The following is a 17,049-nucleotide window of genomic DNA, read 5'->3' as shown; positions in this document are numbered from 1 at the left end:
GATAAAGCTGGTCGATTTTAAAGGTTACCACAGATTGCAGATAGCTCTTCCTCTTGTCATTCAATGGTACACTTCCTGGTCCTCTCTTACCAGATTTATGTGTACAAGTTAACAAATCAAGGAATAAGGAACTTGGCCTATTTAAGCATCAGACTCATAAATCATGGGCAGACGATCTACTCACTCTCTACTGTCTTATTGCTTTGTGGGATACCTTCTGCCATTAATCTTGCCTGCACAAAGAAGACTGCCATTCAAGATGGTATAACAAAAGGAGCCAGGCCTGAGAGCCAGAAGGGTGGGATTATGTGCTAGTTCTGCTATTGATTTTTTCAAAATGTTAGATGCTTATGTTCTTATTTTTGTCTATAGAGTGAGGGTCCCAGATTAAATTATGACTGGTGTTATTTCTTGCCCCCCCCCCCCCAAATCTCTGATTCTTTTTTATTAAGAATTTATTTATTTATTTATTTATTTATTTATTTATTTATTTATTTATTTATTAGAGAGAGAGAGAGCACACAAGCAGGCAGAGCTGCAGGCAGGGGGAGAGGGAGAAGGGACTCCCCGCCAAGCAGAGAGTCTGATGCGGGACTCGATCCCAGGACCCTGGGATCACTACCCGAGCCGAAGGCAGCCAACTAACCGACTGAGCCACCCAGGCACCCCAAATCTCTGATTCTTTTATTTTTTTAAAAGATTTTTTATTTATTCATTTGAGAGGGAGAGAGCGTGCCCGCGAGCACAAGCAGGGGGGAGGGGCAGAGGGAGAGGGAGAAGCATTGGGCTCGATCCCAGGACCCTGAGATCATGACCTGAGCTGAAGGCAAATGCTTCACTGACTGAGCCACTCAGGTGTCCCCCAAAACTCTGATTCTAATCCTTTCTAAGAGATAGAGGTACCTGCGAATATTTACCTTTCTTTTGTGTTATATGGAGGTGAAGCATGATAGCAACCCTAGCCTAAAAAAAGTTGTGCTGGGGGATAGGTAAATTAATCTCATGTTTACAAAGTTCAGCTCATATAGTTACTCTCCGAGGAAAAAAAAAAAAAAAGAAAATGAAAAGCCAGATAAGCACAGTATCTATACCACAGTTCAGTGCTTTGTCCTAAATCATGAGAGTTTTGTTTGTAACCTTTTTTCCTAATCTTTTCACAGAGAGGAAGTCGTGCCAGTGTAAGCTTCCAGATCACCTCAGAAGTCCAAAGTGGGAGATCCCCAAGGCTCTCCTTTTCGTCAGGGAGTCTAACTCCAGCTTCCTATGAAAACTCCAACATAGCAATTTATGAGGTAGGATATCCAACAGCTATCTAATCTGCTGCCCTCTTGAGTTTTAAAATGAGACAGTGATTTAAGACTTAGTCTTTGGGTGAAAACATTGAGGCTTTTGGAAAGTCTTTCCAGTTTTTTGTTCGTTATCCACTCATGGACTTGTTTGGATGACCTTTTGGACAATGATTTTCCTCAGCAACTAATCTACTTACTTATAATTTCATTGATGTTTCAAATCCATCTATTTATTGTGCATGTGAAAAAAAGTCAGCGGATCCATACACTTAACCATGTCACTCGTTCTAGAAGATATGGGTATAATAATAGAAGAAATGACTTCCCGAGTCACCTGTTTGTGATGGAATGTCTAGAAACATGTTTGTGTAGAGTTTGGGGCAAATCCCTCCCTTCAAATTTTAGTTGTTCTTCTATCCCCGTTATCCTCTGATATTACTAAAATCTTTTAAAGATTCTTTCTTTTTTTCTCAGCCTGGGCTGCTGCTGCCTTTTGGAGTAACAGGTGACCCTTCTGCTGTGTAAAATAGAAATCTCCTTTTTTAAAATTTCATTTAAATTTCTGTCTTACAAGCTTTAAAGAGGCCACCCCTGACCCCTTGTTCTAAGATACTGGAATTTGGCAACCAGAACAAATCTTGCAACAGTTGGAGAGATGAACTGTTTCTTCTCAGCAGGAAAGAGTTAAGCAGGGGGTAAGAGGGAAACTAGTCCCTCCCAAGTGATGCCTTCCCAGTGTGGTTTCCTTGTTTTGTTTGAAGATACTCCCAAAAGCAGCAAACACTCTCAACTTCAATAGTAACTACAAAGAAAGTCCAAAACAGGACAGAATGAGTTTTTAGATTGTCCAACATATTGAATTTTCCAAGTGAGTGCTCTCCATTGGCCAAATAATTGACAGACGCCTAAAACACGAAGATTGGCATGGTATATATTTGCTCAGTGTACCTGAGTACTCTGACTTAAATTTGTAGCAGGAAACCTCTAGATCTTGCCTTGAAGCTCATTTAATCAAAGAGGAGATTTGCTTCAAATGTAAACTTGCGGTATTGGGGAATTGACAGCTCTGTTCTCTCAAAGAGCAAAACCAAGACAATCATATAGCTTTTGAATGTCAAATGCAGTGGGCTGATGGCTCTATGAATGTACTGACACCTCGAAGATTCTGAAATAAATCTCAGTAACATAAGGCAGTCTCTTGGTTTTTCATCTGTAAAATGAGGGGTTGAACTAAGTTCTTAATCTTGGCTACTCATTGGAATCTCCATGGGAAAGTGAAAAACATACCTGTGCCTAGCCTCCCCTGCTAGTAACTCTGCTTCGGTTGGTATGGGGTGAGTTCAGGCATTGGACTTTTTTTCAAGTTTCCCTATGTGCGCATCCAGGACTGGGGATGGCTGGACTAAGAGATCTCAAAGGCCTCTTCTGGCTCAGATATGCCATGGCTCTCTGATTCTGGGGAAGAATTTATGTGTTGAGTTGTAGTATGTTTTATTTGGTGGAGACAGAAGGTTATAGTGTAGAATTGAGAAGGGAAAAAATAAACATCTGTATGTAACTGGCCTTTAAGAATCTGTCAGATATTTCCTCATCTTGGGAGGAGGCAGAGAGTTGAGTTAGTTCCCATAATGACTGTTGGTCAGTCAGCTCATGAGTATTTCTGAACTGTATAGGCCAAAGGGGGCCTTTATCTGCACAAAAGGAGGGTGTTAGTGAGAATAATACCACACCATGAAGTCAAGATTAGGCTGATGGCGGGGTGCGAGGGAAGACAGCCGAAGCTGGAAAACTGCCTGGGAAGGAGCCTAAGTTAATTGAATCAACAGATCAAACAAAGAGGTTCAGTGTGCCTTCTGAAACGGTCCTCTGTTGGGAGCATTTTAAAGAAGATTCGTTATCTAGTTTCTGTTTAAAATAAATCAGATTTTCATAAGAATTGTTACTGGAAGATCTGCAAGTTCCAGCTAATGTGCCTGGAGTAGCAGACAGCTAATAGCAAAGGACAGGCTTCCCTAGGATGTGCCATCACATGGTCTGAAACTGATACAGATTCCCACTTCGATTCCATGCAGAGATGCATCACCTTAGGACCTGGACCAGAAAATTGGCCCTTATTTCATAGATGCTCTTTGAGAGAAGAGAGGAAAGTCAGATGAGCAGACTGCTGGGGAGAGAGAACTGGGAATAGCAGATGCCGTGGGAACATGTCACCATCTGCTCTAATAGCCACAGTCTAGGGGAGAGGGGTGAGGTGGGCAGTAACACAACACTGATATGCTCAGCGAGAACCCACTGAACTTACCCTCCCTCTTCATCTCTGACTCCTTCTGCCTCTCAACCTCTCCCTATGTTTTCCTTCTTATCTCCATTCTCTCTCCCCACTCACCGCATACCCTCCCCATTCATATTCTTTTCCCAGAGCCCTTTTTCTTCTATGTTCCCACCTTCTTCTATATCTCATATAACTCTGTCTCCATCCCCCTATCCTTCCCACCAACCACCTCGCTCATCACAGAATTGTCCAGCTCTGTCCATTAGAAAACTCGGGCTCGGGCCAACAAAGTGGTTGCTCGAAGGCCACCCCTGAATTTGAGGCGCAGCCCGGTCCGGGACCTAGTTCTCTTGACTCTTAGTTAAGGCTCCATGGCCTTAGTGCAAAACTGATGGACTTTAAATTACTTCTAAAAACTTTAGTGGATAGAGTTTGATGTTTCTTCCTCTTAATTAAAAAGTGAATGATGAATGAAGTGTTTTATCATTCACTCTCTTAAAAGAAAAAACAAAACAAATAATGTATGTGTGGTGAAGATAAAACCTGCCCTTCCTCATTATTCCTCTTCCTCATTATTCATGAAGTAGGACACACACAGACTCAATAAAAATTTGCTTATAAAGTTTGTGAGAATTATTTAAATCTTAAAATAAATACACACAAATCCCCCAAACCAAAGAAAGCCATGAGAGAAAGGAGCAATAAAGTGGAAAGTGGAAGACCTCGGTTCTGTTACTACCTAGCCTTCTGACCTTGTACAAGTCACTTCATCTCTTCAGACTTCAGTTTCTTTATCAAAATATGAAGGGATTAGAACAGGGATACCCAAGACCCTTTCCAGCTCTCAAATTTGGTGATTTGGCTGGGAAAAAAAAAGCTTGGCTTAATTACCTCTAAAAGTTAATAAGCCAGAGAGAAGGCTAACCCCTGTCTGTAATAAGGCTGACTCCAGGAAGAAAGTGTCAGGTACTGGCTAGAGGCAGAGTCAGGGTTGCCAGTCCTGATGTTCAGGTTGTGCACTGCACAAGGGCACCATATTTAAGATGGTGCTATTCACATTATAGACATGTACTAACTTAGAGGTGCAGGGGTGGGCAAAGAGGTTCTGACCTCCCAGCCTAGTTTGGGAATGAGATCGGGGGGAGGGGAGGGGGCTACTTCTCATATCTACATTTATACTAGCACACTCGACTATGCACATACATAGTCACTGGTAAACATATGCGCACCTGATTATACGCTCCCTTGACTATTCCCCAGGAGTTTTTTTGAAGTTACTCCTTTCTCCTGCCCAATATTCTTGGGGGTCCAAATTCAGCTTCTCTCCTCCACCTCTATAGCCTGACTCCAAACCTGACAAAGAGGCTCCACCTGGCAGGCAGGGCTCGGTGGTATGCAGACCAGCCATGCTGTGAGTGGAATGTGTTCCCTGGTGTCTGGAGGATGTATGAGTAAATGAGAGTGTGGTACACGCACATATGTATACAGCCAGGGCTGCTGCCCAACAGGGCAGGGCTGCCACAGGCTGTAAAATAATATTCTCACATGTCTGTCTGTCTATTTATTTATTTTTCCTCGAGGGAAAGCACCCTTTCTAATTAGCACGAAGGTGCCATTACAGCTCATAGTGACCATGGCCAAGTAATATGGTTGCAAAGGTGCTTGGAGAGGCTTTATTGCCTACCGCTATCTCCCACACATTTGTTGCTTTTGTGAATTCCCAGGTAGAATTTTTTTTTTTCCTTTCAGCTTAAACCTTGGCTTTGATCCCACTAAAGGGCAAAGTCCTCTGAAGGCTAAAACTTTGAGCTCGTGTCTGGCCCTCATGACTTCGGTGATTAAGGAATTAAGTGTGGGTTGGAGCGTGAGACTCAGCCTTTCTAACCAGTTTCCGGGTGACCGTGATGCAGCTGGTCTGGGGCCACGCTCAGGGAGTTTTTGAGCAAGAGACCAGGAAGGCTGCCTTTCGTGCTTGACCGTTCTGCTACAGGCAGGCGCAGATCCTGGACTTAGCCTTGGTGGGCTCTGTGGGCACTGAACCTGGCTGGCCCAGTTCTGTTCAGCTGCTGAAGGCCTCTGAGAGCCATTCCCTAGTTAACGGGTTTCAAGCTCCTTGGCTCGAAGATGCCCTCTAACCCAAAGTGCGGGCGTGTAACTCAGATGTCCGCAGCTCCCGTTATTAGCCTTTGCCTCTGGCAGGTCTCCAGATGCAGTGCCACAGCTGGATATATTCCTTAATAAGAGAGTGGTTACACTCTCTTATTCTTGGAATTTGACTGCACAGAGCTCTCTGCTTTATTATCTCTACCTGATGACAAATTGGTGCAGGCTGAAATGGAATCTCCAGGCTATAGGTAATAGATATGAAAGCACTTTGAAGGGTAAAGAGCACTGTGCAAATGCAAGGCATTATTATTATCAGGGAGAAAAAGGAATCTATATTTGTATTGCTTTTTTAAAAAATTTGGGTCGGACAGAAGCTAAATAGGGCTTGATGACTGATGAATCCTTGGGCTATGCAAGGAGAAGAAAATTATCTATCAGGGGCTGGTGTTAAAGTGAAGACAATAAAATAATTGTTGTTTTTGACTTGACAGCAGCCTTAGAAATAGCTGCTTTGGACTTAAAAAGTCAGAAATAGACTTCTGAAAGAGTCCAGATTACTTGTATTACTACGGTAGTACATTTGTGCATCCAAATAAGAAATGTTTAATCTACATTGAAGCCAATTGGTTTATGATTGAAGCATAAGAGGCCCCCCAAATGGCCTGTCCCACAAGAGAAAAATGGAGCAAGGTAAATGCAGAAAACATTTGCTGCATTACATCTCCGGCCTTACATCTCCCACCATGGATGCCTCAAGGCAGTAAGAATTGCAACCACCAACCATCATCATTAATTGCAGGGAACCTGGTGCTATATCACTTAGCTATGAATAAGTGAAATGACCTAGCACTTTCTGCAGTTAGTGAAGGGAGTCATTGCAGAGTGGTATCATTCCCTTTCTGGGGCCTGCATACCTGCAATGGTTTCCTGTCTTTAGTTAATTGGAATTTTTACCTTTCACTTCTCTGCATGACCTCATATTTAAAGATTTGATTTATCTATCTATCTGTCTATCTATCTATCTATCTATTGGGACAGAGAGAGAGAGTGAGCGGGGGAGGGTCAGAGGGAGAAAGAGAGAGAGAATCTCAAGCAGACTCTCCGCTGAGCATGGAGCCTGATGCTGGGCTTGATCCCACTTCCCTAAGATCATGACCTGAGGTGAAATTAAGAGTCTGATGCTTAGCCAACTGAGCCACCCTGGCGTCCCTGCATGACCTCATTTTTAGCTCAAATACACAATGTCCATGTGGTGGAGGGTGATGGAGGAAGAACAAAACCTGTTTGAGTTGACGGTCTGATTATAAACCCTTCGTGTGGAAGGGACATTGCTCTAAAGCTGTTGGCAACTAAGTCTGATCATTCCTCTCTGCCTTTTCTTTCTAGGGTGATTGGGTGTGGCTGAAAAAGTTCCCCTCTGGAGGTTTTGGAGACATTAAGTCCATCAAATCGAGTGCAAGTGATATGTTTGAAATGGTATGAGAAACCCTGGTTTATGTACATTCCCACTAAAATTAATCCTTTCTCCAAAGTAACTAACATCAGCTGTTAGGAAGACCCCTTAACAAGTCAGTGTGGAGAAACTGCAGGGTTGTTACTGGCTTGATATGATGCTATGGCAGAAGTATGGGCTCTGAAATCAAAGAGACATGAAGGATTCAATTTCCAGCTCTACCCACTTAAGAGCTATTTTAACTTGGGTAAGTCACCTAACCCCCCTGAGCCTTACTTTCCTTATTTGTAAAGGAAGTACTTCCCAGGGTTGGCATGAGGATGAAAAGAGATAATACACATAAAGCATCTTTCACATTTTCTGACACATAGCTTCTTTATAAAATGGTAGCTATTATGATTATTATTAAGTATATATCCCATAATCATTCAAAATCTCCAGTTGCCAGGCCTAGAAAAGTCATCTTGTAATTACTACTTGCATAAGAAAAATGGTGATTTCCCCAGTCCCACCAATTATGTTTAAAGAGTCCTTGGATGGTTTGTTTAAGGGAGCAGTGTGTAAATAAGGCAGGGATGAGGATGATTCCTCCCAAACCATTTAAAATCTTGGCTCCTCCTTGAGCTTTGAGTCCATAAATGTTTCACAGAGACTGTCTCTGGTTCCTTCAGACTCACGAGAGTGGGAATTTTAGGAAAGTAATAAAAGATTTCTTCACATCTATGAAGCAGGCAAGTTCAAATCAATCCAACAGGTATGAATCAGACACCTGCTACATCCTGAGCCCTGTACAAGTGAGAAAATAAAGGAAAGGAGGAAATGGGAGATATGTGGCTCACCGTGGACAGGATGTATCCCCGGGGATCAGATGAGATGTTATGATTTGGTATTTCTCTTATGTGTGGTTTTGATGCTTGGAGCTGATGGTAAAATAATGAGAGATGAATCCAGAAGGGGGACCAATGTCAGAGCTAGAATAGGCAATCCACACTGGTTTGATGATCCAGGATGCTAAACAGAGAGCTAACTTCAAAGTTGGGAGCCAAACAGGCTCAAACTTAGGGGAGCTGATTAACTAGAAGTATGGAAATAAGAAGATGGGTACTGACCCAAGGTAGAATGTGTCCATGATTTTTGGGTAATTTTTGATTTTGATATGACCTCAAACTTACAGAAATGCTGCAAGAAAAATTCAAGGAATTCTTGCATACCCTACCCAGATTAAGCAATTGTTCACATTTTGCCTAATTACTTTTCATTCTCTGTTTATAAGCTTTTGTATATTATTTTTTCTGAACCATTTGAGAGTAAGGTGTAGACATTCTGCCCTTTTATCTCTAAATACATCAGTGTGTATTTCCTAAAAAATGCATTCTTGTATATAACTATGGTATAATTATCAAAGTTAGAAAATTAAACATTGATACAATAATATGAAACTATTGTCCATATTTTAATTTTGTCAATGGTCAAAAATACATGATAGCTAATTTTCCCCAGGCCAATTTCCAATCCAGGATCACATATTATGGTTAGTTGTCATGTCTCCTTAGTGCCTTTCATCCGGAACAGTTTCTCAGACTTTCTTTGTTTTTTCTTTACCTGAATATTTTTTGAAGAATTCAGGTCAGTGATTTGGTAGATGGTCCCTCAATTTGGATTTATCCTATGGTTAGATTTAGGTTATGCATCTTTAAGCAGAATACTACAGAAGTGATGTGTTATCCTTTTCAGTGCTTTATATCAGGATGCACACAATATCAATTGTCCCAGCTGTGATGTTAATTTTGATTACTTGGTTTAGATGGTCTCAAAATCTACTAAATTTCTCCAGTATAGAGTTACTATCTTCTTCCCATTGTAATTAGCACATAATCTGTAAACAGATACTTTAAGTCTGTGTAAATATCTTGCTTTTCATCAAACTTTTGCTCACTAATTTTAATACCCATTGATTTTCTTTTTTTAAATATTTTTAAAATTTTAATTCAATTGGGGCGCCTGGGTGGCTCAGTTGGTTAAGCGACTGCCTTCGGCTCAGGTCATGATCCTGGAGTCCCGGGATCACTCGAGTCCCGCATCGGGCTCCCTGCTCGGCAGGGAGCCTGCTTCTCCCTCTGACCCTCCCCCCTCTCATGTGCTCTCTCTCTCATTCTCTCTGTCTCAAATAAATAATAAAATCTTTAAAAAAAAATTTTAATTCAATTAATTAACATATAATGTCTTATATTGGTTTCAAAGGTACCCGTTGATTTTCTAACTCTAGGGTTCTTTCTGTGTTTATCGGTTGGTATTGTAGTGTTAAGAAAGAGCCTTACCTTTTCTACCATTTATTTATTTATTCATGTATTTATATCAGCGTGCATGTATGGATTTTAATTTTATTCAAATCTATCTATCATCTATCTAAAACCATGAATTCATATTAATACTTCCAATTATAATTGAATGCCACAGAGTTCATTTTGTCTTTTCTAACCCTTTCCATGTTGTGACTCAGTTCTTTAATAGTGAGAAAACTGGCTCCCATTATTCTCATGACATCTTTTTACGTGTCCCCTTACTGACTCGTGTGGCCATGTCAGGTGCAGATAGCAACTCAACTCTAGGGAGAAGGACAAAGTTTTCCAGAATTTACCATGTGAAAGGCCCCAATTCCTTTCTAGTGCTTTTATGAAGCAGGAGACAGAATTGACTGTGCCATCACTGTGCATGCATCCAACACTGCCTTGACCTCTTATGTGCCTTCATGATCTTAAAATGTTGGGACTGGCTATCAGGAGCCAGACTGGAAAGCAGATCTTGGTGAGCCAGCTATAGAAAAGAGCCCTGCACAATGAGATGGATGTTCTTGAAAGGCAAACAGCTGGAGTCAGAAGGCCAAAGGACTGATGACTTTCAACATCCCTTTAGGGCCTAAATTTCTGCAAAAATGTGTGTAGGAAAATCAGGCAGTATCTCCCAGGCTCATGTTCTTCACCATCGTCTGCAGCCGATTGGCATATTCTAACACCTTGGCTACTTAGTTCTTTGCCATATAATCTGTACTCATTTTTTCTTCCATTCCACTTTGGCCATCCACTGCTATCATTATACCTTCGGCTTTGTCATCATCTATAATTGCTACTGAAAATGCTTTACCTCCAAAATCATAGATTCAGACATCATACTCTTTGACTGTATCCTCCTTTTCTTTCACTCGTGCCTGTATTTTACAGCAGGTCTTCCTGTCTACTGACTTCTGCTTTCTTCCAACCCATAAACCCTTGTTTTGTATCCATCTTAGATTCCATAATCCATCATTTGAACACATTCTTATTTCTGACTTTCTGGTCAAACACATCTACAAAATCCAAATTCTGGATGATCCTAACTCTTGACTTTCTCTGCACCTGCACTCAAATAGCCAAGTATTGTAGCAGAAAGTCATGCAACAAGGTATATTGTTTTCACTATAAATTCATGTTTCTCTTCTTAAAATGCCCTTTACCACTGTCCTTTAAGTCCATTATACTTTATTGGTTAGTTCACTTTCTACAACTCATACTTCAAAGATTCTCCATGCTCCTTCAATCTTCAATGTTCTTCTTTTCTTCTATTTTTACTATTACCATTCTGCTCCAAGCTACCAACTTCCACCGGAACTATTGCAATTGTCTTTTTTTAAAGTAATTTTTTAAAAGCCATTTTAGGTTCACAACAAAATTGAATAGGAAGTACAGAGTTCCCATATGCCCACTGCCCAAACTACATGCATGGCCTCCCCCACTATCAACATCCTGAACCAGAGTGGTACATTTGTCATAACTGATTAACATACATTGATACATCATTATCACCCAAAATCCGTAGTTTACTTTAGGGTTCACTCTTGGTTTTGTATGTTCTATGGGTTTTTAGAAATGTATAATGACGTGTATCATAATAGTAACATGCAGAATAGTTTCAATGCCCTAAAAATCCTCTGTGCTCCACTTACTCATACCTCCCTCTCCCTAGTGCCTGACAACCACTGGCAATTGTCTTTTAACTACTCTTTCCACATCTACTTTTATCACTTTCAATCTTTTCTCCACTTTGCAAAGTGGTCTTTTCTTTTCTTTTTTTTTTTTTAAAGATTTTATTTATTTATTTTGAGAGAGAGAATGAGAGACAGAGAGCATGAGAGGGAGGAGGGTCAGAGGGAGAAGTAGACTCCCTGCCAAGCAGGGAGCCCGATGCGGGACTCGATCCCGGGACTCCAGGATCATGACCTGAGCCGAAGGCAGTCGCTTAACCAACTGAGCCACCCAGGCGCCCGCAAAGTGGTCTTTTCAAAATAGAATCTGATCTTGTCAGTTTTCTACCTAAATCTCTTTAAATAGATTCCTATTGCTCTTTTCTTTGTGTGGAGATTTTAAATTACAGATTCAATTTCTGGAATAGATAGTGGACTATTCAAACCTTTTACTTCCTTTTGTACCACTTTTGGTAAGTTATGGCTTAAAAGAAGATTGTCCATTTCATATATGCTGTGAAACTCACTGGCACAAAGATGTACCCAATAAGCTCATGCAATCTTCTAAGTAGCCTTAGGATCTATAGTGATGTCCCCTTTTCATTCTTGATGTTGATAATTTGTGTTTTCGCTTTCTTGATCAGTTTTGCTAGCGGACTATGGATTTTTAAAATCTTTTCCAAAGATCAACTTTTGGTTTTGTTGATTTTTCTTTAGTGTATGTGTGCTTTTTATATATTTTTACTATTTCCTTCATTCTACTTTCTGTGGTTTTTTAAAAGGATTTTTTATTTATTCATTTGAGAGAGACAGAGAGAGCAAGCAAGAGCATGAGTGGGGGGAGGGGCAGAGGGAGAGGGAAAGGCAGACTCCCTGCTGAGCAAGGTGCCCAACACATGGGGCTCCATCCCAGGACCCCAGGATCATGACCTGAGCTGAAGGCAGATACTTAACTTATTGAGCCACCCAGGCGCCCCTACTTTCTATGTTTTTAATTCGTTGCTCTTTTTAATTTTTTAAACTGGAAATCTTCCTTATTTTCTAATATAGTCACTTAAAGCTAGAACATTCCTTCTAAATACTGCTTCAGCTACATCCTGGAAGTCTTTCTTCTCTTTTTAAAAACTTTTATTGTGGAAAATAGCAAACATATACAAAAGAAACAGAATAATATAACCAAACACCGTAGGCCCATCACCCAGCTTCAAAATTTATCAACATTCTACCATTATTATTTCATCTCTAACTTGGTTATTATTGCTATTGTTATTATTTTGCAGTCCTCTATTTTTGAGGTACAATTGTACACACTGAAATGCCCATATTATAGATCTATCATTTTGATAAAGGGATATGCCCACATAGTTTAGACGTTATCATGATATGGAATAGGGGTCAGCAAATTATGGCGCATGGGCCAAATCTGGCCATGGCCTGTTTTTCACAGCCTGGAAGCTAAAAATGTTTTTTCATTTTTAAATGACTGTAAAAACAACAACAAATAAAGGAAAACAAAGATTATGCAACAGAAACAGTATACGACCTGCAAAGCATAAAATATTTATTATATGTACCTTTACAGAAAAAGATTGCTGACCCTGATATGAAACATTTCTTTCTTTCCAGAAAGTTCCTTTGTGTTCTTCAGTAAATTTGTGTCTCCCACAAAGAGGGAAACACTGTTCCAGGGTTTTTCCTATCTTACATTAATTTTGCTTCTTCTATAACCTCATAGAAGTGGCATCATACAACACCCCAACTGATATTAATCCGTGTTATTGTGTGTGTATAAATAGCTTGTTCTTTTCATTGACAAATAGTATTCAATCGTATGAATACAGCACAATTTAATTATGTATTTTCCTGTTGATGGACATTTGGGCTGATTCCAATAAAGCTGCTAGGAATATGCTTTTTACAAGTCTCTCTTTTATTTATTTATTTATTTTTATTTTATTATGTTAATCACAAGTCTTTTTATGGACACATATTTTAATTTCTTTTGGTTAAACACTTAGGAGTGGAATTTCTATGTTAAAGTATAGTGTACATTTAAGTTTATAAGACGCTATCAAACCTTTTCCCATTTTAATTTCCTGCATGCAAGTTATGAGAGTTCCCTTTGCTCTACATCATCAGCAATATTTGATACTGTCAGCCTTTATAGTTTTAGCCATTCTGGTGGGTTTATAGGGGTATCTCATTGGTTTTTAAAACAATTTTTTTTTTATTAAGTAATCTCTGTGCTCAAGGTGGGGCTTGAATTCACGACTCTGAGATCAAGAGTTGCATGCTCTACTGTGGATTGTTTAAGACTGATGAATCACAGACCCGTACCTCTGAAACAAATAATACATTAATAGGTTAAAAAAAAATAGTAGGAAGGGAAAAATGAAGAGGGAGGAATCAGAGGGGGAGATGAACCATGAGAGACTATGGACTCTGAGAAACAAAGGGTTTTAGAAGGGAAGGGGGGTCGGGGGATGGGTTAGCCTGGTGATGGGTATTAAGGAGGGCACGTACTGCATGGAACACTGGGTGTTACACGCAAACAATGAATCATGGAACACTACATCAAAAACTAATGATGTAATGTATGGTGACTAACATAACATAATAAAAAAAAAGAAAAAAGAGTTGCATGCTCTACCAACTGAGCCATCCAGGTACCCCCTCACTGGTTTTTTTCTTAATTTTTAATTTTTATTTTTTTATATTTTTATTTTTAGAGAGAGAGAGAGAGCACACCAGCAGGGGTGGGGGTGGAGGGGCAGAGAAAGAGGGAGAGAATCCCAAGCAGGCTCCACGCTCAGTGCAGAGCCCAACACAGGGCTGGATCTCCCAACCCTGAGATCATGACCTGAGCCAAAATCAAGAGTTGGACACTTACTTAACCAACTGAGCCACCTAGGCACCTCTTAAACTTTTATTTTTAATTATGATAAAAACATAACAAAATTTACCATTTCTAAGTATACAATTCAGTAGTGTTAAGTATATTTACATTATTTTTGCAACACATTGTCACAACTCTTGCATATTGCAAAACTGAAATTCTGTATCCATTAAACAACTCCCCTTACCCACCCCCCTCCAACTCCTTATAACCACCATTCTGTTTTCTGTTTCTGTGAATTTGACTACTTTAGCTATCTCCTATGAGTAGAATCATACAGCCTTTGTCTTTTTTTGTGACTGGCTTATTTTACGTAGTATCATTGTGTTTTTAAAATAGATTTTTTATTCAGGTTTAATTAGATGTTCTATTCAATGAATTTTGACAATTGCATACATCTCTGTAACCACTCCCCAAAACAAAATATAGAATCTGTCCATCATCCTAGAAAGTTCCATTTCCCTTCTCAGTCATTGCCCCTAGCCCAGAGGCAACTACTGTTCTGATTTCTGTCATCATAAATTAGTATTTTTTTCCATTCTTAGATTTCATATAAATAAAATAATGCAATATGTACTCTTACGTGTCTGGCTTTTCTCTGTCAACATAGTACTTTTTAAGGTTAATTCATGTTTTTGAATGTAACACTAGTTCATTTTTTAAAATCACTGAGTAGTATTTCACTTTATAAATATATCACAATTTGTTTATCATTCTCCTGCTGATGAACACCTGGCTAGTTTCTAGTTTTTTGGTGTAATGAATAAGGCAACTATAATCTTTATTTAGTTGTGAAAAAACACAAAATTAGCATTTTAACTTTTTTTTTTCTTCAAAGAATCAACTTTAACTCCAGGTATAGAATTTAGTGATTCATCACTTACATACAATACCCAGTGCTCATCACAACAAGTGCCCTCCTTAACTATCTTTAAATATACAGTTCAGTTCTGTTAAGTATAATCATATTGTTGTAAACAGATCTCCAGAACTTTTTTATCTTGCAAATCTGAAACTCTGTCTCCATTAAGCAATAACTTTCTTTTTCCCCTCCCTCCAATTCCTACTAACAGCATTCTACTTTCTGTTTCTGTGAATGTTACTGCTCTAGACAACTTATATAAGTAGAATCATACAGCATTGGTGTTTTTGTGACTGACTTATTTCATGTAGCATAATGTCTTCAAGGTTCATCCTTGTGGTAACGTGTGACTGGATTTCCTTCCTTCTTAGGGCTGATCAATATTCCATTGTATGCTATTCACTCATTTCTTGATGGACATTTTGGTTGCTTCCCCTGCTTGGCTACTGTGAATAGTGCTCCTATGAATACGGGTTTGCAGATATCTCTCTGAGACTCTGTTTTTAATTCATTGGGTATATACCCAGAACTGGGATTACTGTATCATATGGTAGCTCTATTTTTTAATTTTTTGAGGAATCATCATACAATTTCCCACAGTGGTTACACCATTTAATTACAATCCTATCAACAGTACACAAGGCTTTTAATTTCTCCATATCTTTGCTAGTGCTTGTTATTTTCATTTTTAAAAAATTTTTTTGATAGTAGCCACCCTAGAGGGTGTGACATGGTATCTCACTGTGGTTTTGATTTGCTCTTCTCTGATAATTAGTGATGTTGAGTATCTTTTAATAGGCAACTATAAATTTTTTAATGTTTTTTTGTGAACATATATTTTCGTTTCTCTTGTGTAAATACTTAAAGAGTGGACTAACTGAAGGGTGCCTAGCTGGCTCAGTCGGTAGAGCATGCAACTCTTGGTCTCAGGATTGTGAACTTGAGCCCCATGTTGGTTGTAGAGATCAGTTAAGAAAATAAAATCTTAAAAAAAAAAAAAAAGAATAGACTAAATGAGTCATAGAACAGATACAAGTGTAACTTTATATAAAACATCCAAACAGTTCTTCTAATTGGTTATAACATTTTACATTACTATCAGAAATGTATGGATGTTCCATTTGTTCTAAATTCTCAGCAGCATCTTTTTGATATTTGCCTTTCCGGTGTGTGTGAAATGGTATCTTATTGTGGTTTTAATTTGCTTTTTCTTGATTGCTAAAGTTGTTGAGCACCTTTTCATATGTTTATAACTTATTTGTGTATCTTCTTTTGTGAATTGCCCATTCAGATTTTTGCCATTTAATAAAAAACTGGGATGTTTTTTGTCTTTTAATTTTTGAACTGTAGACATTCTTCATGTATCCTGGATATAAACCTTTGGTCAGATACATGTTTTATAATATTTTTCCTCAGTCTGTGGCTTGTTTATTTTCTTAGTGGTATCTCTTGACGAGCAAAATTTTTAATTTTGAAGAAGGTCAATCTATTATTTTATTTTATTTTATTTTTATTTCATTTTATTGCCCATAAATCCTTGCCTATTCCAAGATTCTAGATTTAGGACTATGACCCATCTTGAATTACTTTTTGTGTATGGGCTGAGATAGTGAACAAGGTTCACTGTTTTTCCATAGAGATATCCAGTGTTCCTACAGCAACTGCTTAAAAAAAGCTTTCCTTTCTCCACTGAGTTAGCTTCTCAGTTTGGTAAAAATCAAATGACTATATATATGTAGGTATATTTTTGGACACTACTATGTTTCACAAACTCATTAATGTACTCTACTGCCAATATCACACTGCTTAATTATCATAACTCTAGAGTAAGTCTTAAAGTCAAGTGGTGTAAACTCCTCCAACTTGTTATTTTTCAAGATTGTTTTGGATAGCGTCATTCATTTTAATTTTCAATAAATTCTAGAATTAGCTTCTTTTACTTAAGCAAAGGCTTCAGGAACTTTTGATAATAATTGTATGAATTTATAAAACAACTTAGCAACAATGGACATCTTAACAATATTGAATCTTCTAGTCCATTAATGTGGTATAGATCTTCATTTAAGTTTTCTTTAATTTTTCTCATCAGTGTTTTGATGCTTTCACATTATATTGAGTAGAATTGGTGAAGAAAGACATCTTTGCCTTGCTCTTGACTCAAGAGGAAAATGATT

At 38.8% G+C, this 17,049-nt stretch overlaps 1 protein-coding gene across 1 annotated transcript in view; it reads left to right on the top strand.

Moving 5' to 3' along the window:
• GUCY2F (guanylate cyclase 2F, retinal) overlaps nucleotides 1-17,049 on the top strand; it is an 87,273-nt gene that overhangs the window by 33,303 nt on the left and 36,921 nt on the right. Inside the window, exons 6-7 of the mRNA XM_035005986.1 lie at nucleotides 1,161-1,292; nucleotides 7,054-7,143. Of these exons, the coding sequence (XP_034861877.1) occupies nucleotides 1,161-1,292; nucleotides 7,054-7,143 (222 nt within the window). The remainder of the gene's footprint in view (nucleotides 1-1,160; nucleotides 1,293-7,053; nucleotides 7,144-17,049) is intronic.

The sequence above is a fragment of the Mirounga leonina genome, unplaced genomic scaffold (genome assembly GCF_011800145.1).
Source record: "Mirounga leonina isolate KUSES-001 unplaced genomic scaffold, KU_Mleo_1.0 Mir_101664, whole genome shotgun sequence".
NCBI lineage: Eukaryota > Metazoa > Chordata > Mammalia > Carnivora > Phocidae > Mirounga > Mirounga leonina.
Note: the sequence above shows the minus strand (reverse complement) of the source record. Positions and strands in the feature narration are given on the sequence as shown.